The sequence below is a fragment of the Sciurus carolinensis genome, chromosome 2 (genome assembly GCF_902686445.1).
Source record: "Sciurus carolinensis chromosome 2, mSciCar1.2, whole genome shotgun sequence".
In the NCBI taxonomy this organism is placed as follows: Eukaryota; Metazoa; Chordata; class Mammalia; order Rodentia; family Sciuridae; genus Sciurus; species Sciurus carolinensis.
The window spans coordinates 140,435,929-140,463,736 of record NC_062214.1 but is presented as its reverse complement, the minus strand read 5'-3'; the positions used below and the strand labels follow the sequence as shown (position 1 = coordinate 140,463,736).

The 27,808-nt window shown below is 33.0% G+C and overlaps 1 protein-coding gene across 1 annotated transcript in view; it reads right to left on the bottom strand.

Annotated features, from left to right (window-relative positions):
* The window catches only part of Mia2 (MIA SH3 domain ER export factor 2), a 106,091-nt gene that overhangs the window by 43,893 nt on the left and 34,390 nt on the right, over nt 1-27,808 (bottom strand). Inside the window, 9 exon segments of the mRNA XM_047538624.1 lie at nt 1,458-1,580; nt 4,992-5,096; nt 5,617-5,688; nt 6,300-6,410; nt 7,052-7,078; nt 8,553-8,624; nt 18,058-18,146; nt 18,280-18,301; nt 22,258-22,386. Coding sequence (XP_047394580.1) covers nt 1,458-1,580; nt 4,992-5,096; nt 5,617-5,688; nt 6,300-6,410; nt 7,052-7,078; nt 8,553-8,624; nt 18,058-18,146; nt 18,280-18,301; nt 22,258-22,386 — 750 coding nt within the window.

Genomic DNA, 27,808 nt, shown 5'->3' with positions numbered 1-27,808 from the left:
ACTTTTTAAAATTTTCTTGAACAAAGGAAGATTTTCTAACACTATAGATAATCAGGTGACTATGCCAAGTATTTCTCTGGAAAGGCCCACCTAAAAATCTACTCTGCTCTAAAATTTTCACCCAATAATCTCTTTTATAAGCTCTTTAAGTAGAATAAGTTTAGGGGAAAATATTAGTAGTCATTCCTCGGTATCCACATGGAATTGGTTCCAGGACACACTCACCCACTACAGATACCAAAATCCATGCGCACTTAAGTTCCTTATATAAAATGGCAAAGGATTTACATATAACCTATGCGCATCTGCCTGTATACTTTTTTTTTTTTGCAGGGGTTGGGGGGCAGGGGAAATTAACTAAGAATTAAACCTAGAGGTGTTTTCTTATCACTGAGCTATATCTCCAGCCCTTTTTATTTTTATTTTTGTCTCATTAAATTGTTTAGGGCCTCACTAAATTGCTGAGTCTGATCCTCAACTTGCAGTCCTCCTGCCTCAACCTCCCAAGCCTCTGTGATTACCAGGTGTGCAGCATCACACCCAGCTGTCTGTATACTTTCAGTCATCTCTATATTATTTATAACACATAATACAATGCAAGTGCTATATAAATAGTTGTTATACTGTACAGTTTTGGGAATAATGACAAAAGTCTGCATATGTTCAGTACAGATACCATTTTTTTAATGTTTTTAATCTACGATTGTTTCAATCTACAAATGTGACACCTAAAGATACAGGAGGCCAACTGTATGCCAAACTCGATCTAAAACTCCTAAAGCTAAAATCTTAAAAAAATTCTTAGTAGTAGCGTAAATATCATAAATGTGTACATTTCAATATGACAACATTCATTTTACTATGCAGATTATAAAATGTCAGTTTTACATCTCATTTCTCAATGCTCACACTTGAGGATTTGTTTGTAGTTCGAAAGCACAAAATTTAAAAGAATACGCAGAGAAAAGAGGTTAGCAATAGGGAAGACAGGACATAGGAAAAAGTCAACAAAGTAATATCAATTACTTTATTCCTAATTAGAGTCAAATTTAAATTAAACCTACTTTTTAAAAAGTCTTCATCTCTGTCAAAGTACAAAACACCAGTTAATCTAAGTATTAAAGGTACATAATAAACATATAAAATTTTAACTAATCTGCCCAATTTCTTAAACTCTTTCTAACATCTTCTTACCAATAGAAGCAGATGGAAGCTTAAAAAGGTAAAAACCATTATTCTTTTTCATTATGAAATACCTATTCTAAAACACTGCAGAGACAAAGAAAAAAAAAGGACATACAGAATGTTGATATATATGTTACAAAGATCTTCAAGAAGCATTTTAAAATCTGGTCAACTACATAATAAAAAGTGGCTAAAGACAAAAGTTTTCAAATTTCAGAGTTAGTATAAAAGCCTAGACAACACAGTCACTAAAAATCAACAGAACCATTTACCTTAATGTGATTTTCTTTTTCATTTAGAACTTGTTCTGCATGTACTTTAGAGTCTTCAAATGTTATTTTCTGTTTATTAAGGTCACTCACTTGCTCCTTCCATACTTCAGTTTCTTGTAAAAGCTGAAATTGAAAAAATAACAAAGGAATGCAACTTCGTCTCATCATGCTTATGCGTAGATGCACTTATTTATATATTGGGGTATATCATTTAAAAATATTAAGAAAGAAGTGCTGCTATTTAAAAAAGAAAGAGACATGGTTCCTATTTTCAAAAAACTTTCAAAATAGGAGTAGGGTAAAATAAGAGACACTTAAACATTCAACTGATTTACAAAATAAATCCATATCAAATAAAAGGCTTTCTGACACATACATATCCATTGTATCTGGTCTCCCCTGACCCTTTCCTTGTAGCACTGGGAACTGAACCCAGGGCCTTGCATATACTAGGCAAGTGCTCTACCACTGAGTTACTTGCCCAGCCCTGGTCATTTCTTACTATTCTCTATATGTCATATAACACATCATATCTTACTTGCATTAAAATTTATTTCTTTAAAACCACTGTGCTGTTTTGTACTGAAGATAACTCACCCATACCATAAATCCATAACAGATCCAATTCTGGATAAACAATATTCTACTGTATCTATTTTTATAGTAAAGAGATTTTCTGAATCTGACATAAAAAGTTATGATTACATAATAATTTAGACTTGACTACATAAAGCTTAAAAACTTGAGAAATCAAAATGTAACACAAGAAGATGACTGAACAAATAATTCACAAAAGAAATGGCATATATGTATATATATGAAAGAAAAGTACAAATTTATTTAATGTCTTTAATATTCTAACAGTAAGTATCAGAGTTCTCTGCAAAACCACAGTTTTTGTTCATATATTTCTACCACAAAAAACTAATCCTTTAATGCATGTATAACAGAGTAAGATGATAGTGACCACCAAAAACAAATGAGAATTGAATATAAAAACTTGATTTGGTGACTAAGTGGCATCTAATAATTTACTAGAGTACAGAGATTAGAAAAGGAGTGAGTTAGAACAGTGAGTGATAGAGAACAGGTGGAGTCAAGAACTTTGGTGATTAAAAGGAGATGGATGAAAACAGTCGTAAAGACTAAGACAATCTAGGTGAAATCTTTTTTCAAAGTAGAAAAGGCCACTTTTGACTATAGCATGACAAATCAAACACAAGATTTACTGCTAATTTGTCCTGAAATCTACTAAAATGAAAGAAAACAAATTTTTTTTTAAAAAAAGCATGGACTAACAAAAAAAGAGAGAGTAGAAGATGAAGCCAAAGATAACTGTAGAAGTAGAAAGAGGAAAGAGACAGAAGGGTATTAAAAAATTCAGTAGAAAAGAAAGTGGTGAATCTAAGTCAAAAGTTGGGAAAGTCCAAAAGCAAGCTGATATAATACAACCTAGAAAAGTCCATGATTTGAAGGCACAAATACTAGGGAATAAGCAGGAATGAAAAAAAGAGAACTACCCAAATATCTGTATAAAAACCAGTTAGAAAGCCTCTCATGTTCTCCCAGTACATACAGATAGAACATTCTTACCCTCATTTTTCCATTCATTCTCAATTCTATCTGCTTCACACATAAACACATAGTCAAGAACAGTTATTCTTTTGAAATATGGAGCCTGAAATTCTGGGACACTTGGCCCAGGTGAAAGTGGGAAAAACAAATTAAAAATACAGAAGAAAGCTGACTTATTAAACAGTGAGATACCAGTATTCCTTACCTCACTGACCAACAAGAACTGGCAAAGAGGCTTACACCACCTAAGTGGGAACTGAGGACTCATCCCTGTGGAAATGGTCTTCAGATACCAACAACTAGAAACACCCCAACCAGATCACCTAACAGAAAAGCCCCTAGATGACAAATGTGGTACTTCCAATTAGATTTGGAAGGCATATCAAACACAAAAACAGCCATAAATCTCCAAATATTTGAAAAGAGAATCTTTTTAGATAAGATATAGGCCAAAGCAGAAAATAAAGGAACTCAAAGGTAACAAGGCACCTCAGGAAAGTGAAAAATAGGTCAAAAAAACCTTCAATATCATTAGCAAGATAAGATTTTTAAAACTGCGAAATCAAACCAAAAAAGAATTCTTACAAGTGAAAAAGATTAGAGAAAAAAATGAACAAAAGTTCCATAGAGATAAAAAAAGAAGACATTTACAAGTAATTATTAGAGAAACTATGCCCCAAAATATGGAATAATTTAGTACATTTCCCAGAACTGAATCAAGAGGAGTTTCCATACCAAACCATAATGAAAGTGTCCAACACAATGTACAAAATGACACACACTAAGGCACATGGTCATGTAATTTCAGAGAACTGGAAACAAAGAAAAGATACTAAAATCTTTCAGGGAAGAAAAGATTAGGTAACAAACAAGGTTCCATAATCTATACAGCATTTGTCTTCTCAAAAGCAACAATGGAAAGTAAAGTTAATGGAATAATAATGACAAGATTGGGGGTGGGGTGGGGATTCCAAGCTAGATGGTATCAAAATATCAGTAAGTAAGAGAGAAACACAAGACATTTTCAGGCATGCAAGATCTAAAAACATTACCTCCTATACCACTTTTTCAGGAAGCTAATCAAAATAATTAACTATAAAAGAACAAGTCTTATATGAAAAAGAGAAGATCCAGCACAGAAGAAAAACAGGTGGAATCCTCAGAATGGAAGTGAAATGAAATTTCAGGACAACCAAAACCTAACAGATCTACAGAACAAATTCTTACTAGACCATGAGTATAAAAGGCCCCAGGACAAACTGCTTCTAGAAAAAAAGTCAAATAAACAGGTTAACCAACGTATCTGAAAGTCTGATAAGAAATTCACATCTCTAGAAGACAGTGTACAGATGGATTATGGATAGGTTTATTACAGGAAACAAAACAATTATTAACCACAGGAATATAAAATTTTGGGCAAAACTGTAATATATAATAAGGGTATGCCAGACTGAGTATTTAGAGAATCACAATAATCCCTGAAATTTTTCTCACTGAAAAACTTTACTGGGAAAACAAAAGGGGAGGAAATACATGTCGGTGTGTGGGACTATCTCTTGTATGTGTCAGAAGACAAGAATAAAAGCTAAATCCTCATTTAATCTGCCACCAGAACTCCTTCCATATTTAGGTCCCAAACTGATAACTTCAGTAATCCTGACTGGTATTCTCTGCATCCTGCCCTGCAGTTTGGCTTTAGTGTGGGTGCTAAATGCTATTTTCTGTGATTACCAAAGTGCTAAATACCCCAGTTTACTTTCATTCCTGGAGAAAGAAGGTAACTGAAGTATACATTTTAATATTCTATGAAAAGAGACACCAAAGTAAGGAGACTATCTTGTTCTTATGCTCTCCAAAAAAATCCCACTCTTGCTCCTAGCATGAGTCAGTAGTATGTATGTCCAGAACATTTATGATTAAATATTCTTAAGCTGAAGATTCTTTACAGAGTGTACAAACCTGTTTCTGACTTTCCTGAAGTTGGGACTTTTCATTCAAAGCCTCTTTTATTGCTATCTTAAGTCGTTCTTCATTCATTTGAAATATTCTGAAGGTTGTTTTAGCCTAAGTAAAACGAAAATTTAGTTTCTAACAATTAATTTAACACAACAGTTTATCTTTATACATTTCTCTCTAGAACATGGAATTTGAACAAGGGCAAAAACATGCCAATGCAGCATAGTACAGCAGGAAAAAGGCTGAAGTAGAATCAAGGTCTAGTCCTGGTTCTGCCACTAATTTCCCATATGACATGAACAAATGATTTAACAATCTATAACTATGTACTACGCAGCAAATTTTTTGAACTATTTATTCTGTGTCTCCCCTACTATAATTTAAACCTCCTGGAGGCTTTTGTATCTACAATGTGCTATACATGTTCAACAGAACTCAGTACACACCAATAGCTTAATAAATACAGTGAAAAATGAACTTCTCTGAAGTACCTCATGTAAAAACTTAAATATCTAAGACTCTCCCATATCTCAAATCCTAGTATAGTATCTTAATTCTTAGTAATAAAAACAAAAATAAAATTACAGTGATTTTCAACAGCAACAAGTGTTAGACTAATTCAACTTACTTCAGCTACTTGTGATTTGAGGGATTTTGATTCATCTTCTAGGGACTGTATCCTTTTAGATATATCTGCCATCTGTAAAGACAGTATCAGTCAATAAATATTTACTAAATCCCTTTAGTTTCCAAGATTTCATATATATTAGATATACTGTTAATATACTGTTTTTGTTTTATAAGTGAGGGCTCAAATTTAGAAGTTCCTCAGTTTATTTACCATATGCTAAAAGGGATTTTATGTTAGTTACATAACAAAAGTATCTCAACTCAGCTCCGATATTTCATAACACTTATACAGGCTCAAGATAAGTCACCAACATTACATCATCTTATTAAATAATCTCACACACATCAAGAGTTTCCTTAAGCCATATTTTAAATAGAAAGTCAAAATGTTCTTAAAATATCTTTTAAGTAATAAAAATATCTACCATGTATGTGATGATTCAACTTGAATTATGTATGAGTTACTTCCAGAATGCATATAGAAAATTTCTATTAGAACATGCAAGAACTTTGCAATAACATCTAGAAAGTGAAAAAAGCAGATCTGGAAATTTTTGCTCTTTACTTCTGTATTCTTTGCACTCTTTACAGTACATGTAATATTTCAACCAATATTGTATTAATTTTTAAAACTCAGTAACTTTCTTTTTCTTATATTCTCCTCAAATACAAAAGCCTTACCAAATCATCCTGTTCAGAATGTTTAGATTTCTCTTCTTCTAGTTCTTTTTCTAAAAAGAGTATTTCATCCTCAAGTTTAGATTTGGACCTATCCAGCTTTTCATATGTTGCCTAAAACAGAAAATCAACTTTATAAGACAGACTTGTGAATTTCTGGTTCGGGTAAATCAGACCAGTATAAAGAAACATATGTACATATTACATGTTACTTATATGATATTAAAATAACAACAATTCTAGCAGTGGTCAGCAAACAACTTCTATAAAGGGAGAGTAAATATTTCAGGTTTATAGGGGATGCAGTCTGTCATAATTATTCAACTATGTCACTGTCAGAAGAAACAAAAACAATACTCTAAATGAACAAACACAGCTATGTTTCAATAAAACTTCATTTACAAAAACAGGTAGAAAATCCTAGCAGTTTGCCAACTTCTGCTCTAAAGCATGTTAAAGAAAAATATGAAAAACAGATCCAATTTACTATAAAAACATAATAACATAAAAATAAACTCCAACAGTTAGAGAAATAGATCAGTGGTAGAATACTTGCCTAGTATGAACGAAGCCCTAATCCCCAGAACCACAAACAAAAGAAGTAAAAATTTAAAAATAAACTCCAAAACCAATCACGATTGCTCAATGGTAATATTCCCCATTGAATTATGATATATATTCTGTAACCTCTTTGATTTAAAGTGATTAGCCATTGGATCATTTCAATTGGATTTTGAATGCTATAATAAACATACCTCTGATATTTGTGATCCTTCATCAAACTTGTTCAAAAAAATAACAAACCAAAAGATATTGTTGTTAAAAACCTTGTTTTATATATTTCCCCAAATTTGACAATTTCATTACAGGAAATCTGACTTGAATCAAACTTACTTTATTGGTTTGATTTTTATCTACAGATTCAATCATTAAACATTCTACAGATTGTATCACATTATAGTTTGTACTCAATTATGATGGCTATTCCTGAAAATATACTTATTTTAAAAATTACTAAATTAGAAAAAAATCTCTAAAATTTGTTCCTTTCAGCTAAAAACTCAACAAATTTTACACCTAGATTATATAAATTCATGCCTTGACAACAAATGGTATATTTTATTTTATTCACAATATAACCAAGCTTGAGTAAATGTCTTTGCTACCCATTTTTTGTTCCTTTGTTAACATGCCAAAAGTCTTCTAAAATTCTTTTTATTTCTCAAAATAATAAGTTACTACTGGGACAGAATTTGAAACAGGGTCAACAAATAAAATACAATTTCGGCATTTCTTGGATATCAAAAGATAACAACTGAAGAGCAAGAACTCTGTTTTATTGGGAACTCAATTTATAACTTCCTTTTGCCTCTACAAGGAAATTCTGATGACATATAACTTTCTAATGATAACAGACATCAGTGACTGAGAACTGCCAACTGAACTGAACACGTATGCCATAGGTACAAGGTCTACTGTTTTCTATTTTAATATCAGCAGAAGCAGGCTTCTACTACTATCACTTGTCACTACTGCACTTAATACAACACTTCATCTGTAAACAGTATTAAGGCTTTCCCATCACTTGCCTGAATCTTAGTTTAGCTTAATTCCCATACTTTCGTTCTTTTCAATTAGCTGAATCACACCTGGCTCAGGAAAGTCAACCATTTAAATCTCTTCAAAACTTGTTATTCAGTGAGATCATGTTGATAAGTTTGAAACTGGCCACAGTGGGAGTATTTATAGTATAAAACTCAGCAAATGCTCTTTGGAGAGCGGTTGTTAAACATTCACTAGTAGTCTACTACTTACAATGACCAAATTCTAGATACCTTATGCTATCCTGGATGAAGTAAAGGCAATTTACATAATGCATTATTTCTCGCTAGTCCTAAATTTGTGAAAATGAATCCTATTTCTCCTTTTGGAGCAAACTGAGTCAAAAAAGGAATGGTAACCTTAATGTGTTTCTTACCAATGAAGAATAAAGAACTTCTATACAGTTCTAGATTCTAGTAAAGTGACTATACCTCACTCAAAACAAGTTAAGAATCAAGAGCTCAAAATTTTTAAAATATTGTATGCTACCTACCTCTATTTCTTTATTCTTTAAGCTTTAGCATCGAGAGATGTTCATTCACATTTCTTTGAAATACTTAGTTTTGAGAAGATCTATTATTTTTAAAGTTCAGGTTATTTAGTAAGAACCCTTTACCCCAATGTTTTAAATTTCTTTTTCTTTTTCTTTTTTACCTCCAAACTTTGTGCTTCTGTTGACTCCTTCTCAAAACTGGCATCCTTTAAAGATGACTCTAAGCCTTCATACTGAAACAAGGCAACACATAAGTAAAAACTACAAATATTATTCCAGATTTTATCTAGACAGATGCCTAAGAAGCAGAGAGCATCTATTTCCTCATGTATGTTAAATCCACTTGAATTTACTCAGCTTTTAAGTTCTTCAAATCTGACCACTGTAACAAAGCCAGGGCAGATAACATATCACAATCCATTCACTTGGACACTATATGGCAGAAATTCACCTTTAAGACTAGGAAAGAAGGGTTTAGGATGTAGCTGAGTAGAACACTTGCCTAGCTTGCAAGAGATCCTGGGTTCAATCCCCAGCTCCACAAAAAAAAAAAAAAAAAAAATTTATTTTAAAGACTAGGAAAATTGTCCAAAGTCTGCTTCTCAAAGAACACAGGGTGTAACTCATATGAGCATTCTTTACTTAAAAGGAGATGAAAAGTCTAATGGCAAAGTTGTACTGAAGATTATTCAAAGATTTATTCAAAAAGTACATTTTTGTATAAGATGTCTATTACTCCCTCTAACAAGTATACTTCTTTTTTAAGTCTTTTCAATAAAGAGAAACTTATAGTAACTATCAGAAATTTTCAATTTTAATTCATATCATATGACAAATCAAGTAGGGAATGCAAAATCTTTAGAATATAAGAGAACTGTCATCAATAAATGAAAAGTAAGGAAATAAAATATACAATGTTATAAAATCTGACAAAGTGCACTTATCCACTGTTTTTTAAAAAGTGATTAAACGGAAAGTAGGCTATTTTAAATCAGTCTTTCTGCAAAGAATAACTGGACAAAAATGAAACACAGGATCTGTCTGATGGCCTCAAAGAGCAAAACAATAAATATTTACGAGAAAATACAGAATTCCCAGAAAGACAAATCTAGCATTTGACAATTCTTTTTCCCCAAAAAGTAAAGGCTGTTATGGTGGGAAACTGAGCAAAGATTTCAGTAGAATCAGAAGCTGAGAAGATAAAATGTGGAGTTCAGGACCTGCTGAGTAGGATGAGCCATAGCACTCACGTTTTAGGATAGGACCCTGTCCTTGGATGAATAATAACCTCTCTGAAGATGTCTATGTACTAATCCTCAATATTTCCAAGTACAGTTAAGGATCTTGAGATAGGAGAGTATTCAGTATTATTCTGATGGGTCCAATATATCCAAGGTAAGAGGCAAGGGGGTTTATCACTGGTAGATCATATGCTTAATTTATTAACACGCAGAAGACCCTGGGTTCAATCCCCAGCACCAAAAACAAAGGGGGGAAGGAGAACTAAAATTAAGAGAGAAGATGATGTATAGATAAAAGCAGAGATCAGGGTGATGCAGCTATGAGTCTAAGGAATCACTATAGCCTCTAGAATCTAGAAGAAGGAAGGAACAAATTCTCTCTGGGAGCCTGCATAAGAAAACAGACTCGCTGAACCTTTATTTGACCCACAACACAGGTTTTAACCTCCAACACAGGTTCTAACCTCCAGAATTAGAACAAATTTGCGTTGCTCTACATCACTAAGTTTGTGGTAATTTGTTACAGTAGTATTAGGAAACTAACACTAACCAAAATTGGTCATCTTTTTTTTTTTTTTTTTTTCAATTTGTACCGGGGATTTAACCCAGGGGCCCTTCAAACTACCAAGTCACATCCCAAGCCCTTTCTTAATATTTCTTTTAGAGACAGAGTCTCCCTGAGTTTAGAGCCTTGCTAAGTTGCTGAGGTTAGTGAACCTCTGATCTTTCTGCCTCAGCCTCTCAAGTCGCTTGGGATTACAGGCGTGCACCGCTGCACCCAGCTAAAACTGGCTCTCTTACAAAAGTCTAAACCAGAAACAGACTAACTGAACTGAAATACAACTTCTACATATCTCAATCTGTTATTAAAGTAATCTGATCTCCCAATTAAGAGAAGTCCAGGACCAGACTGCTTTGTGGCAGAATTCAACCAAACTTTCAAAAAAGAATTGAGACTAATACTTCCACTCTTCTCAAACACAGAGCTGGAGGGAATATTTCCTAACACATTTTAAGAGGTATCACTTTGATACCTAAGCAAAATAAAGATACTATAAGAAAAGAAAACTGCATGTCAATATCTCTGATAAACATTAATGCAAATAACAAAACACCAAAATATTACAAAAAATAAATAAGCATTAATGCAAAAATCCTCAATAAAATATTAGCAAATGCAATTGAACAACTCATCAAAAACTTACACACTATTCAGGAAGCTAAGACAGGAGGATCACAAGTTCAAGGATAGCTTGGGCAATTTAGGAGACCCTATCTCAAAATTTTAAAAAAGGGCTGAAGGGCTGGGGTGTTGCTCAGTATAGAGCATGCTATTCCCAGTACTACAAAAAGAAAAAAAATTATGCATCATGATCTTATGGAATTTATCCCCAGCATGAAGGCTAATTTAATATGCAAAAATCAAAGTGATGCATCACCTTAACATATTGAAAGACAATTACATAATCATACCAGTTGACACAGAAAAGCATTTGACAAAGTACAATATCCTTTCTTGAAAAAACTCTTAATTTTAGTTATAGAAGGAAAGTTCCTTAACATAATAAAGGTCATTTATGAAAAAACCCAAAGCTAATATAATTAGAAGAAACTAAAAACTTTTCCTCTAAGATCCTGGGTACAAGGCAAGGACTCATTCTCATCACTTTCAGTCAACATAGAACTAGAAGTCCTATCAAAAACAGTTGAATAAAAAAAAGATATGAACGTAAAAGTTACCTAAATTAGATAGGAAGACATAGAATTGTCTCCATTTACAGATGATGTGATTGTACCTATAGAAAATTCCAGACTCCACCAAAAAACTACAGTTTCTAATAAATGAATTCAGTAAAGGGGCAGACTATAAAGTCAACATACAAAACCTCACACTATACATAAACATCAATTCAAAATGGATCAGACTTAAAAACATAAGATTTAAGTCTTGGCTAGGTTGTGGCTCAGTGGTAGAGCGCTTGCCTAGCACGTGTGAAGCACTGGGTTGGATTCTCAGCACTACGTATAAATAATGAATAAAATAAGGTCCGTCAACATCTAAAAAAAAAAAGTTAAAAAAAAAGAATTAAGTCTATAAAACTTCTAAAAGGAAGTAAGTATGTCTTGTGATCCTATATTAAGCCGTCATTTCCTGTACCTGATACCAAAAGAACAGAAAAAGAAAAGATAAACTGGGTGGGCTTCATCAAATTTTAAAATTTTTGTGCTTCATAGTATACCAACATTAAAAAAATGAGGAAACAACCCACAGGAGAGAAAATATTTGTTAATCATACATCTGATAAGCTTTGCATCCAGAATACATAAAGATAGAACTTAATAGACAACCCAATTAAAAACTGGGCTAAGAAGCAAATAAACTTTTCTCCAGGAAAGATATACAAATGGCCAATTAACCACAGTAAGATGCTTTATTAGCCATCAAGAAAATGCATCATTAGCCATCAGGGAAATGCAAATCAAAACCACGATGAGAAACTACGTTAATACCCAATAGAACTGTTATTTTAAAAAAAAATACAGTAAGTTTTGGGAAGGATATACAGAAGTCAGAAGACTCACAAACTGTTGATGGGAAAGTAAAGTGGTGTAGCCATTGTAAAAAACTGGTAATTCTTTTGTATGTTCACACAAAAACTTGTATATGAATATAATAAGCATTTACTACTTATAACACCAAAAGTGGAAATAACCCAAAATGTTCATCAACTGACAAAAGGATATATAAATTGTGCTATGAAAATTTGACAAAAAATAAGTTAATTCTGATACAGGTTATGAATGAAAAATCTCCTTTGGAATTCAACTTCTAAGTTGAATTGTTGCATCTGTATTTAACATCACTCTAAGAGAAAATCACAGAGAACCATATTTATACAATTGCATTTATGTGAAATGTCCAGAATAGGGCAATCTATAGAAATAGAAAGACATTATCTTATGTCTTTGGGGTGGTACATACTGGGTGAAGGGTGATAGCTAAAGTGTCCATGGCTTCTTTTGGGCATAATAAAAATGTTGGAAAGTTGATCGCTACGATGAATAAACAACTCTGAGAATATACTAAAAGTTATGAATTTATACACTTTAAATCGGTGGATTTTAGGGGCTGAGGAGATAGCTCAGTCAGTAGAGTGCTTGCCTTGCAAACACAAAGCCCTGGGTTCGATCCCCAGCACCAAAAAAAAAAAAAAAAAAAATCGGTGGATTTTATAGTATGTAATTGTAACCCAATAAAGCTGTTGGAAAAAAAAAACATACTTGGGAATAAATATAAGAAAAGATGTTCAAGACGATAAATTAAAAAGGTGTAAAACAGGACTGGGGTTGTGGCTCAGTGGTAGAGTGCTTGCCTCACATGCATAAGGCACTGGGTTCAATCCCCAGCACCACATAAATAATAAAGACACTGTGTCCATCCACAACTTAAAGGAAAAAAAAATTTTTTAAAGGTGTAAAACAATTTTTTTTTGTGGGGTGTGGGGGGACTAGGAGTTGAACTCAGGGGTGCTTAATCACTGAGGTACATCCCCAGTCCTTTTTATTTTTTATTTTGAGGCAGGGTCTTGCTAAATTGTTTAAGGCCTTGCTAAGTTGCTGAGGATGGCCTAGAACTTGCAATTCTCCTAACTCATCCTCTCAAGCTGCTAGAATCACAGGCATATGCCACCATGTCCAGCTGAGAGAATTTTTAAAAGACATAATAAACAGAAAAATATACCACTGGGATAAGAATTCAACATTATAAAAATGTCAGTTCTTTCTAAATTGATCTATATACCCAACAGAATCCCAAACTATTGACAGGTTGTGTGCATGCTTCTATGTGTATGTGCATGCGTGTGTGTGTGTGTGGTGTGTGTGTGTGTGTGTGTGTGTGTGAATGATTTAAAATGTATATGGAAAGACTAAGTATCATGGGAACCAAGACAATTCTGAAGAACAAACTTGGAGGTTTACATTATCTGATAACAAGACTTATAAAACTAGAGTAAACAAAAAAATGGTACTGTATTGGTAAAAAAATGTTTTAAAAGACCAACAGAACACAAGATACTACAGAAACAATCTCACATATATTCAGTCACTTGATTTAAGATGACACTATAGAATAGGGAGGTCTTTTCAATAAAAGTGAATAATTAACTTGATATCCATATAAAAATTTAATACTGACATATTCTTCCAATTATCCCATCATGGATTCAATTCCAAATGGATCGAAAACTGTAATGAACCAAATTGTGTCTCCCACAAATTCCTATGTTGAAACTTGAATCCACATTACTCCAAATATGACTACATCTGGAGACAGAGCCTTTAAAATTGTGATTAAGTTAAAATGAAGCTGTTGGGGAACCCTTCCAAACTCATTCTATGAGGCTAATATCACCCCAATAACAAAACCAGACCAAGACACATCAAAGAAAGAAAACTTCAGACCAACATCCCTGATGAACGTAGATGCAAAAATTCTCAGTAAAATTCTGGCAAATCACATACAAAAACATATTAAAAATACAATTCACCACAATCTAGTAGGGTTCATCCCAGGAATCCAAGATTAGTTCAACACAGGGAAACCAATAAATGTAATCTGTTCACATCAACATACTTAAAAACAAGAATCATATGATCATCAATAGATGCAGAAAAAGCATTTCACAAAATACAGCACTCCTTCATGTTCAAAACACTAGAAAAACTAGGGATAGTAGTAAAATACCTCAACATCATAAAAGCTATATATGCTAAACCCAAGGCCAACGTCATTCTAAATGGAGAATGAAAGCATGTCCTCTAAAAACTGGAACAAGACAAGGATGCCCTCTTTCACCACATCTATTCAACATCATCCTTGAAACTCTATCCAGAGCAATTAGACAGGAGAAAGAAATTAATGGGATTAAAAAAAAAAAAAAAGAAAAGAAATTAAAGGAATACGAATAGGAAAAGAAGAACTCAAACTATCACTATTTACTGATGACATGATTCTATCTTGAGAGGATCAAAAAATTCCACCAGAAAACTTCTAAAACTCATAAATGAATTCAGCAAAGTAGCAGGATATAAAATCAATACCCATAAATCAAACATGATCCTATACATCAGTAATGAATCCACTGAAATAGAAATTAAGAAAACTACCCCATTCACAATAGCCTCAAAAAAAAAAAAAAATACTTGGGAATCAATTTAACAGAAGAGGTGAAAGACCTCTATAATGAAAACTACAGAACATTAAAGAAAGAAACTGAAGACCTTAGAAGATGGAAAGACCTCCCATTCTCGTGAATAGGCAGAATTAATATTGTCAAAATGGCCATACCACCAAAAGCATTATATAGATTTAATACAATTCCAACTAAAATCCCTATGACATTCTTCACAGAACTAGAAAAAGCAATCGTGAAATTCATTTGGAAAAATAAAAAACCCAGAAGAGCCAAAACAATCCTTAACAAGAAAAGTGAAGCAGGAGGCAACACATTACCAGATCTTAAACTATACTACAGAGCTATAGTAACAAAAACAGCATGGTATTGGCACCAAAACAGACATGAAGACCAAGGGTATGAAACAGAAGACACAGAGACAAACCCATATAAATACAGTTATCTCATACTAGACAAAGGTGCCAAAAACATTCACTGGAGAAAAGATTGCCTATTAAACAAATGGTGATGGGAAAATTGGAAATTCACATGTAACAAAATGAAGTTAAACCCCTATCTTTCATCCTGTATGAAACTCAGCTCAAAAGTGGATCAAAGACTTAGGCAATAGAACAGAGCACCTGTGCCTAACAGAAGAAAAAGTAGGCCCAAATCTTCACTGTGTCATCCTAGGAACTGACTTCCTTATAAAGACTCCCAAAGTGCAAGAACTAAAATCAAGAATCAATAAATGGGATGGATTCAAACTGAAAAGCTTCTCAGCAAAGGAAATAATCAATAACATGAAGAGAGAGACTACAGAATGGGAGAAAATCTTTACCATATGCACCTCAGATAGAGCACTAATCTCTAGGATATATGAAGAACTCAAAAACTGAACACCAAAAAAAACGAATAATCCAATCAATAAATGGGCTAAGGAACTGAACAAACTCTTCACAGAAGAAATACAATCAATCAACAAATATATGAAAAAATGTTCAACATCTTTAGCAATTAGAGAAATGCAAATGAAAACTAAGATTTCAGGGCTGGGGATGTAGTTCAGTTGGTAGAGTGCTTGCCTTGGATGCACAAGGCCTTGGGTTCAATCCCCAGCACCACAAAAAAAAAAAAAACAAAACTAAGATTTCATGTCACCCCAATCAGACTACCAATTATTAAGAATACAAAAAACAATAAATGTTGGCAAGAATGTGGGGAAAAAGGTACACTTATAATTGCTGTGAGGAATGCAAATTGGTACAACCATTATGGAAAGTGGTATAGTGATTCCTCAGAAAACTTGGAATGAAACCACCATTTGACTCAGTTATCCCATTTCTTGGTTTATACTCAAAGGTCTTAAAATCAGCAGATTACAGTGATGCATCCACATCAACGTTTATAGCACCTCAATTCCCAATAGCTAAACTATGGAACCAATCTGGGTGCCCTTCAACAGATGAATGAACAAAAAAAATGTGATGTATATACATGTATGTACACACATATACAATGGAATATTACTCAGCCTTAAAGAAGAATGAAATTATGGCAGTTGCAGGTAAATGAACAGAACTGGAGAATATCATGCTAAGCAAAATAAGCCAATCCCAAAAAACCAAAAGCCAAATGTTTTCTCTGATATGTGGATGCTAATTCACAATGGGTAGGGAGGTGGAAGGGAAGAATAAGAGTTACTTTAAATTAGGTAGAGGGGATTAATGGGAGGGGAGGGGGTATGGGGATAAAAAGGTTAGTAGAATGAATCAGACATTATAACCTTGTGTACATACATGTCAACGGGTGGGATTCTACATCACGTATAATCAGAAGAATGAGAAATTATACTCCATTATATATGATATATCCAAATGCATTCTACTGTCATGTATAACTAATTAAAACAAATGAAAAAAATTAACAACAAAATATTTTAATTTAGAGCGCAGATCAAGTGATTATTTAAGCCTTTTGTCCATTTTTCTTTTGGGTTTCTATGTTTTTCATATTGATTTGTACAAAGAGTTTATATATTTTAGATGCTAGTTCCCTAATGGTTTAATTTGTTATAAATGTTTTCTCCCACACTGGATTTTCATTCTGTGATATGTTTTTGTAAATGTAATTTCTTAATTTTAAAGAAGTAAAATTGACCAATCTTTTCTTAAAAAAAAAAAAAAAATGAAGCTGTTGGAATGTGTCCTCATGCAATAAGAATAATACCCTTATAAGAAAAGACCATTTGGATACAGAGATGCCAGAAATGTGTGTGTGCCCATTCCATGTAAAGACATAGCAAGAAGGCAACCATCTGTGAGCCAGAGAGAGGCCACAAATGAAACTAAATGAGTCTGTGCCTTAAATTTTGGACATAATATCTATGGATCTGTGAGAAATAAATTTCTGTATTTAAACCACTAAGTCTGTGATACTTTATGATGGTAGCCCTAGCAAACTAATACAAAGACAAAATAAAAAAGGAAAACAATTAATTTTCTAAAAGATAACACCAAAGAATATCTTTGCACCCAAGAAAAATTTCTTTCATCAGGAAACAAAATGCAGTTATCATAAATAAATAATTGACAAATTGGTTTATACTAATTAAGAACTTCTGCTTTCCCAAGGTAGCATTTGAAATAAAGTAAGCCAGAGTGGAAGAAGATATTTGCAGTACATATATTTAACAAAGGACCTGTATCTAAGATACAGAAAAACTCCTACATAATAAAAAGAATAAAGACAACCATACCTTTAAAAACATGAAAAAGACTTGAAAAGACAACTTCACAAAAGAACACCAAAATAACCAATATATACAAAACAAGGTACTCCGCCTCACTAGGCAGAGAAATACAAACTGAATCTACAATAAGAAAACATCATACACCTAACATGATGGCCAGAATTAAGAAGATGGGTTAAGCACTGAAGTTAAGAAACAAGAGAACTCTCATACTCTGCAAATTAAGCATTACTAATCTTAAATTTACATAGAAGTAGTTACATTGAAAAATAGCAAGTTCCATGAGTGGCACACGCCTGTAATCCCAGTGACTTAGGAGTCTGAGGCAGGTGGATTGCAAGTTCAAAGCCAGCAACTTAGCAAGAACCTGTCTCAAAAGAAAAAGGACTGAGGATGTTGTTCAATAGTAAGGTACCACTGAGTTCAGCCCCCAGTACCAAAAAAGAAAATTAGTTCCATGACTCTAATATGAATGTTATTTTCAAAAATGTCTTACCTCTTTTTGAACAAGGCTAACTTTTTCAAGTAGTTCACATTTTTCTTCAATTAGTTCAGAAAGTCTTAGAGCAAGCTTTTTTTCTCTTCCTTTAAAAAAAAAAAAAAAGAAGAAGAAAGAAAAGGAAAGAAAGGTCAATAATGTTATGAATGAATTATTTATTATAAGTTTTTAAATTATACTCAACAAATGATGAGATCTAAAATAGAAAAAATAGCTTACCCACATAAAGCCGGCTTCTAACCTGAAACAAATTTTTAACAAAAATCACATTAAAACAAACATACATTCAACTAAATCTAATTTATTTAATTTCTACTCCCAACTTAAAAACAACTGCTTTCTTACTACCTTACTATAAACATGAGTTAGCCAAGAGTTCTACCTCCAATGAGGAAAATGATACATATTAAAGTCCCCCTAATGAAAAGTCACATTGTGTATTATCATATTAAAGGCTTTGAAACACCTTCACTATAAAGATACCTGTTTCATTTCACTTAACTCATAATTCCATAAACATATGTGGCCCTAAAACAAACTATTTCAAAAAACCCCTTTAACATGCCCCCTAATGTTAATATCCAAAATAAAATGGTCTAAGAAAAGTTACCATAGGGTTATAGATCTGGATTGACTCTAAAGAAACCACAAACCAAATCTTTTTCTTTTTTCAGCTTTTTCTCTCTCAAATAATGAGAAAGGAGCACTCTTAGGGTTGAGGTAACATAACCAAGTAGAAAAAGCAAAATGGAAATTAGGCCACCTACAGAGCATGTATAGATGTGAAATGAAAACAGCCCATTTAAAAGACAAGGTATAGTGAATGGATACAGATAAAGAAGAAAGTAGGGAATGAAATAACAAATTGAAGAACCTTCTCAAAAGATGACAGAATCAGGACAGGGAATGGAGTTGTAGCTCAGTGGTAGAGCGCTCACCTAGCACATGGGAGGCACTAGGTTTGATCCTCAGCACCACATAAAAAATAAATAAGTAAATAAAAACTAAAGGTATTGCATCCACCTACAACTTTAAAAAAAAGTAGCAGAATCCCATAAAAAAAAGGAAAAATCAAAGTTCAGAGATATGAAGTCAGGCTGGGTGCAATGGCAAACACCTGCAATCCTAGTGGCTCAGGATTCACAACCAGCCTCAAACACTCTGTGAGGCCGTAAGTAACTTAGTGAAACACTGTCTCAAAATAAAAAATAGAAAGGGCTAGCGATGTAGCTCAGTGGTAATTGTCCCTGGGTTAAATTCCCAGTACCAAAAAAAAAAAAAAAAAAAAACTCACATTAAAAAACATCTTGAAAGAAGTGTTCAAATATGGTAAGAATTAAATCTAGAAGACCCAGCAAAAGAAATGTTCTTCAAGACCATTCTTCATCTGTCTTGAAGATGGAGAAGAGGTGAAGGAAAAGTTAAGAACAAATAGAAAAGAGAGAGAAAAAAATACAGCTTATTAATCCAGGAAAATATGTAGATGATATCAACATGATAAAGATTGGAAAGTAAAAGAGGACACAGGGGATGTAAGAATGTGCTAAGGTTCTTAACTTAAAGGCAGAAAGACCTACTTATCAAGTGAAAAGAATTTAAAAGAACATACAAAAAGTAGAACAAATTAATATATTAAGCTGGAAGAAACTCCAAATTCATGAATAATCAATACTCATAATATGTGTACACAGACTATACTTGATAGTGAAAAAAAGAATTGCTAGATTAGATTTTAAAAATAAGGGGGTTGGGGAGATAGCTCAGTTGGTAGAGTGCTTGCATTGCAAGCACAAGTCCCTGGGTTCGATTCCCAGCATCCCAAAAATAAATAAATAAATAAAAACAAAATACACATTAAATAGAGACCATGGAAAGGCTGAAAAATATGAGGATGGGAAAAGACATCAACTATCACTCAAAGTTAGTATGGCTCTCTTAACATTGGATATAAGAAGTCTTAAGACAAAAGTATCATTAGCATGATAGAAGGTCACTAGACACTGACAGGTTTCAATTTACCAAAAAGATACAGCAATTCTAAACATGTATATACCTAATAAAATATTCTCAAAATCTACAAAGCAAGAATGAATAGAAAAACCAGAAAGTGATAAATCCATCGTAACAGTGGAATGCGGTCTACTTCTCTTCATTTTTGGTTGATGTAGGAAACAAAGAAAAACAAAAATATAATTCATGAACAATACAATTAGCCAATTAGCTATCTTTTTTCAAATATTCTTTTAGTTGCAGGGGGATACAATACCTTTATTTTATTTATTTATTTTTATGTGGTACTAAGGATCGAATCCAATGCCTCACATGTGCTAGTGCTCTACCACTGAGCTACAATACCCGTTCCAATTAGCAATCTTAATCTAATGTGTGGAAACAATGATACACATGTATCTACTTTCAACAATAATCAATGGAATAGAGTGCAGTGAAGATTCCCATATATATGAATTCTAATATATGAAATGGAAGGTGAGTGGGGATAAGAAGGACTATTCAATATATGGGGGGTGGGGCATAGTTATTCATAGAGTAAAAATCTTATACTGAATTCCAAACCTGAAAACTTTAAAAATGAGAATTACTGTACATCAGAAAAAAATTAAAAGAAAATGAAAAGATACTTCATACTGGGACATTTGCAATACACATAATAAAGATAGTATCAAGAATATATAATGAGGGCTGGGAATGTGGCTCAGTGGTTGAGTCTGCCTGGCATGCCAGAAGCCCTGGGTTCAATCCCTAGACCACAAATAAATAAACAAAGATATACAAGAGCACTTCCTGCTTTGTGTAGGCACATGTGAGTAAATAACAAAAATTTTTTTTTTTAAAGAAAACATAATGAAATAAGAAAATAACAAACTACTCAATAAAGATCTTAGCAAAAGACATAAAAGATTTCCAAGAAAAACAAATACATAAAGCTAACAAATTTATTGGGAGAGAGTTCATGAGGAAATTCAAATCAAGACCATGGTAAGATCCATTTTATATCTACCCCAGTGATAAAAATCAAGAATGTTGGAGAGAACATGGATCAAATGGATCTATAGGATCTCTTATATAGGACTGGTGGAAGTATAAAGCAGTACAGATAATGTAAAAAAGAATTTGACATTACCTTTTAAAAGTAAAACTTTCATATGCCTTATAATCTAATAATCTCATACTTAGGTATACTTCCAAGAAAACTCTTACAATAAGAAACCTAAATCAATAACAAACACAGCAGTACTGTTTATAATAGAAAAAGGCTGGAAATAACCCAAATGTCCAAGGGGCCGTTAAAAGTACAGATAAAACTATAGTATATTTTTTAAAATTTTTTTTAGTTGTAGATGGACACAATACCTTTATTTTATTTATTTATTTTTATGTGGTGCTGACAATCGAATCCAGCGCCTCACACATGCTAGGCAAGTGCTCTAGCACTGAGCCACAACCCTAGTCCCTATATTATATTTTTATAATGTGATATTCTACAGAAATTAAATAGAAAATAATGATGAATCTTTTTTTTTTTTTTTTGGGGGGGTGGTACTGGGGATTGAACCCAGGGGCATTTTACCCCTGAACTACATCCCCAGCCCTTTATGTTTAGAAACAGGGTCTCACGAAATTGTTAAGACAGGCCTTGAACTTGCAATCCTCCTGCCTCAGCCTCTGGAGTTGCTGGGATTACAGGCGTGCATCATTGCATGCAGCAAAGCATGATGAATCTTATCAACATAAGATTGAAAAAAAAAGCTCAAAAGATGACATATGGCATGATATCAAGTAAAATTATATACTATACTTTTTAAAAAATATAATATGATATCCCCAAAATTTTTAAAGGTGGGTGACATGAGGGAGGATTACCTAAATGTAAGTGACAATGTTTTTTATTCCAAGTCAGGTGATATTTTCACAGATATTAGAGAAGGGAGGAATAAAAAATGAAGACATAAATAAAATTAGGGGTTTAATATTAGTGAGTAATACTTATATGAAGAAATTCTTTAAAATTTTTATACAAAAAAATTCCTCTGAATACAGTTTCTAGTAGTCATTCATATAACATGTGTTACCACCAAACTATAACCTGTTCATTTAAAATAACAAATATGTTTCTCATATTACTAGTTCAGACTCCAGCCAGAATGAACATTCTCTTAGTATACACTGGTTACTTACAGATTGAAAACTTCTCCACAAAAACAAGAGAATAGCTAAAACTCCAATAGCTGCACAAATCACCAACTCCCAAGTAAAGCCATAAGGATTAGAGCCTGGTCTCATATCTTCAGGCAATGCTGCTACAACCTTCAAGACAAAAAAAAAAAAAAAATTAAGTTCATAAACCTGCATTTTCAACAATAAGTATTGATTACAAATACAGATATAAGTACATGTGTTCAACTCTATTAATATCGTTTTCACAAAATGGGCTGCCAGACTAACACCAAACAGAAGGTATCCAAGGACATTTTTCTGGCAACTTTCAACCATTATCACCAAGTGATGAAAAGCATCACAGTGAGATGCAAAGATTTTCAAACTGGAGTTCAACAGAAATGCCTCAGACCTTTCAAGGATGAGAAGCAGCAAAGAAAGAAGCTGAGTGACCTGGATTCAGATGTTCTTTCCCTCATTTCAACCAATTTAGATTTTATCTATTGAAAACACTGGATTCCACATAAGATTTCCCTGGGGGGTGGGGGAGGACGGTGTAGAGGGGATTAAAAAAGGATCCACAGCATTAAAAAAAAAAGTTTGAAAACAACTGAGCTTCAGCTTGAGGTTATGAATGTGAATATCTCTATAGGTCCCTTCTCTTATCTGTAACTGGAATAATGTAGTTTTGAGCACAAATAGGTACTCAAAACTATTATTTCTCCTCCAAAGACCATCCCATGGCATTTCTACATTACTTCTCTCCCCAGCAGGTCTTCAGCACAATATAGCTTAAAGCTGTTGCAGCTGCTTTTCTATATTTCATTTTTCCTTGGGTCAGATCATAACTCACCCTTATCCAGTGGAGTTTTCTGTTTTTTGTTAGTAGACCCCAGATATTATATGATCCCAAGTAAATGAGAAAGACAGGAATTTGGAAAAAAGAAAAACATCCTTTCAAGAACAACCTGAAATATGATAGATTTGATTCTTTCCAGGCTTCCACCCAAAACCTCTATAACTAATCTTCCCTTTTTTGGCCCTTCTAGAAAAACACTCTTTAATAGCTCTTCTCCTCTCCCAAATCATTTTTGAATTTGAATCTTTAAGCACTCCTTCCAACTTGCTATAATCCATATCAAATAAATGTTATTATACTTCAAAAAATATCCCTTTACCCTGATCTCTATTTTTGCCTCTCCCTACATTACCTCAATTACCAGTTCAAGAAAATGTGGCATCACATAATCAATCATAAAAATACTTAGTTCTGCCTCTAGGAAAAAGAGACATTCAATACACAACATTGGGAAGAAAAGAACTTCTCTTCGTGGTTTACCTACTCTCCAAATATCTTATTTTCAGATAACTTATTCAATACGTAGGATAAGCACAACCTCACAAATCTTTCAGCCAAGCACCAGGATACACACTTCTAATCCCAGTCACTCCAGAGGCTAAAACAGGAGATCACAAATTCAAGGCCAACTTGAGCAATTCAGGGAAACCCTGTCTCAAAGTAAATTTTAAAACAGGCTCTGTGGTAGAGTACCCTGGGTTCAATTCCTAGTACTGAAAAACAGAAATCTAATAATCAATATGATTTCTTTACACTATAACATTTTAAAGGGCAATTTCAAAAGCACCTCTCAGGTCAAACATGGAATTTTCTTTAGTACTCTGATGTTTCTTAATTTCAATAGCATTTTATAAGCTATTCTATTCTAAAATAAGATAGTAAATTATAGGCTAAATCTTTAAGCTGTTTTTATCTGGTAGACTTTGGAAAACTTGAGAAACAATCTAAATAGTCATCTCAGATTCATTGCTCTTGTCTTAATCATTGTGGCTTTCTTATAGGGAATTTTTCACACTTAAATTTTAACTACAACACAACATCCTAACTCACAAAAATACAGAAGGAATAATGATATTGATCAAGCATGAAAAAATATAACACATGTGATCTGGTAAACTGTTCATAAATATCAGGTATGATGGGTAACCCTCCATGAGTAACCCTCCATAAAATATGAGTGTTTACCCAAAGAAAACAAAAATATTCCATTCTCAAACATAAATTCTAAGGGAATTCAAGACAAATTATCTTTAAAAAATCAGTTAATCATATTAATAAAATATGCTTAGATTAAATTAAAATTATTTTTATTCTAACTTCAAATAAACAATACATATTAATAAAATGTAATAGAATACCAATGTACTTGAGAATTCTTGATTATGATTACAGTGCAAAGCTCCAAAAAGATACAACTCTCAAAGATATAAAACTCAAAAATAATTCTCCTTTTACATATTAGTCATGCTAAAATAATGAAGTTTTTTCTTCTTGTAATTAATTATAAACCACAGAAGAGTTTCAAAGAGGAACTAGTTAATTCATTATTCACAAGCAAGTCTGGAGAAAAAATTTTAATTTAAAAAATTTAATTTTCTTAGTTTTTTCTTTATTTTACATAAATGTAAAATGGTTATCGTTGTCTTAAAATCTCCCTTTAAAAAGGAATCAAATTGGGGCTGGGGAGATAGCTCAGTCGGTAGAGTGCTTACCTTGTAAGCACAAGGCCCTGGGTTCGATCCCCAGTACCCAAAAAAAAAAAAAAGGAATCAAATTACTTTAGTTCTAATTGGCCTAAAAAAACAACACTAAAACAGTAAGAATTCAGTCTGAACAAGGTAAAATAGTTCTGCAAAATGAATAATTAACTCCTGAGGAGTTATTAATAGTCAGTTATCCATTTATTAATTTTATATTTATTGACCAGTTAAGTTCCAGCACTTTTTTTTTTTTTTTTTTTTGATACCAAGAATTGAACTCAAGTGCACTTGACACTGAGCCATATCCCCAGCTCTATTCTGTATTTTAGAGACAGGGTCTCACTGAGTTGCTTAGGGCCTCACAAGTTGCTGAGGCTAGCTTTGAACTCACAATTCTCCTTCCTCAGTCTCCTGAGCCACTGGGATTACAGGCATGCGCCAACATGCCCGGCATTCCGACACTTTTTTAAAAAAGCATATTTTCCTTTTAATCTTACCGTTTTCATGTCTTAATTACCACGATCATGATAACTTACAAATCTGTGACTCCAACTCTGAGTTTTATGATACTGGTTTATTGAGCAAATCTACTTGGATGTCTTGTAGAGAGGTTACTATGGAGAAGGACAATATGCTATAGTCTATGTTCTATTGAAAAAGGGAAACTTCCTTCAAATGGTTATGGTATTCCTTGACGTAAGGAAGGAGGCAGTCATTTCCAAAATCAACAATCTAGATTAAAAAGGATGTAGGAAGACCTCTAAAAGGAAACTGGTATTTGATCATAAACTAGTAAAATCCTACCTCAATTTCTGTCATCCTCTCTTGGTATCAGACTTTAAGGGAAAGATGAATGCTAAAATGGTACCTAGCACAATGGTTTGTGTGTATATATATATATAAATTACCAGGTCCTAAAGTGCAATAAAGCCCAGGAGCTCTAATGAATAAGTCATATCATGTAAACTGGATTTTCCATATCTTATCCTCTGTGGCTTCTAATTCTTTAGTATACAGACATTAAGTAACAGTTTGTTTACTTAAATGTTTGGGTTTTTTTCAACTATGTTATGAAGAACTAGTGCTAAATAAAAGGCAGAACAGGGTTTCAAATTTGGAAAAATATTTTGGTAACTCCTTTTAAAAGACAACCACATAGGGCAATAATTATATGTTGATAGGCACACAATATATAAGGATACAAATGGTTATGATAATAGCATAAAGGAGGAAAATAGAGCTATAGAGGAGAAACATTTTGAAGTAGGTTGCATTAATCCAAATTGACTCTTATAATTCAGCAAATGAGAAAACTGTAGGCAGTTGGGTTCTCTGTCTCATGAATTCGAGAAATGAAATCCATGGACACAAGAGTTAAGAGCAAAGTAACAGGATTTATTAGAATAACAGAAAGATATAAGGGGAGGGATCTCTTTCCCCACAAGAGAGGAATGTTAATGGGTCTGTTGTCTAGGGGTTTTTTAAAACCATATGTGATGGCCCAGCACAGGTGATTGGTAGGGTGAGGGAAGCCAATCAGAAGTGAATAATTTCGATCCCTTATTTAAATCATTAACAGGACAGGTCTCACCTAGTGGTTTTTGACATGTCTATTAGAAAAAGGAAGCATTTCAGGTAGGGGTCTGCTTATGGTTAGCCACTACTAGGGATAACGAAGGAAGGACTGTTGTGGTTGCAGCTGTGAGGAACAGAAGCAGGTACCCTAGGTCAGAAGAAGGCACTAGCAGGGAGAAGCGAATTACAGGATGTCTTTCAGACTCAGTATCTTTCAGGTTAGCATGATGTTCCCCTCCCTTACTGCTTTATCCTGCCTATACAAGGGAGATCTATCTATCTGCCTCAAAATGGCAGAAATATCAGTAATTACAATAAATGTAACTGAACTAAAAACTCCAATTAAATGGCAAAGATTGTCAGAAAGAAAAAAATTATCCAAAAATATGCTTTCTATAAAAGATGCACTTTTGATTAAAAGATATATGATATATGAGTTAAGTAAAAGAATTTCAGTAATGAAAAGAAGTAGACAGTAGATCAGCAAGAAAACAGCAAACTGGAATAGCACTATAAACCAACCAGATCTAACACAATAAGCATACTCCACCCAACAATACCAGAAATCACATTCTTCTCAAATGTACAGGTAACTTTCTTTTCTTCAGAAAAGACACAAGTCAAGTTATAAAAAAAAAAGTCTCAAGTTTTTTTAAGTATCTTTTTTTTTTAGTTGTCAATGGATCTTTTTTTTTTTTTTTTTTTTTAATGCAGTGTTGAGAATTGAACCCAGAACATCATGCATCTAGGCAAACACTTTACCACTGAGCTACAACCCCAGCCTTCAATAAGTTTTAAGACACTGAAATCATGCAAAGTACCTTCTCTGGCCATAATGAATTAAAATTATAAAAAAATAAATAAATAAAAATAAAAAATAAAATAAAATGGAAAAATAAAAAATAAAATTATAAATCAGAAACAGAGGATACTTGGTAAATTCAAACATATGTGAAAATTAAAATGGGTTAAAGAAGAAATAACAAGGGAAAATTAGAAAATACTTTGAGATGAATAAAAACAAAAATGCTACATAGCAAAACTTATAAGATGCATTTAAAGCAGTATCTAAGAAAGAAATGTATAGCTATAAAAGCCTATATTAAAAAAAGAAATCTCAATAGCCTAACCTTCAAATTTAAGAAACTAAAAAAAAGAAGAGCCTAAGGATGTGGTTTTAATGTTAGAGCATCTATGTAACGAGCAAGAGTAAAATAAATACAAAGCAAGCAAGAGGAAAGGAATAATAAAATGCTACAATAGAAAATTTTTTAAATATTGAACGAAAAATCAAGAGAAAAATCAATGAACCCAAATATTATTTTTTTTAAAAAGCAAAAACTGACAAAATGGACAAACTGTTAAGTAAGTTAAGCAAGAGGTAAAAAGCATGGGGGGGGGGTTCAAATTAAAGAAGGGAACAGATAAGATTACAGAA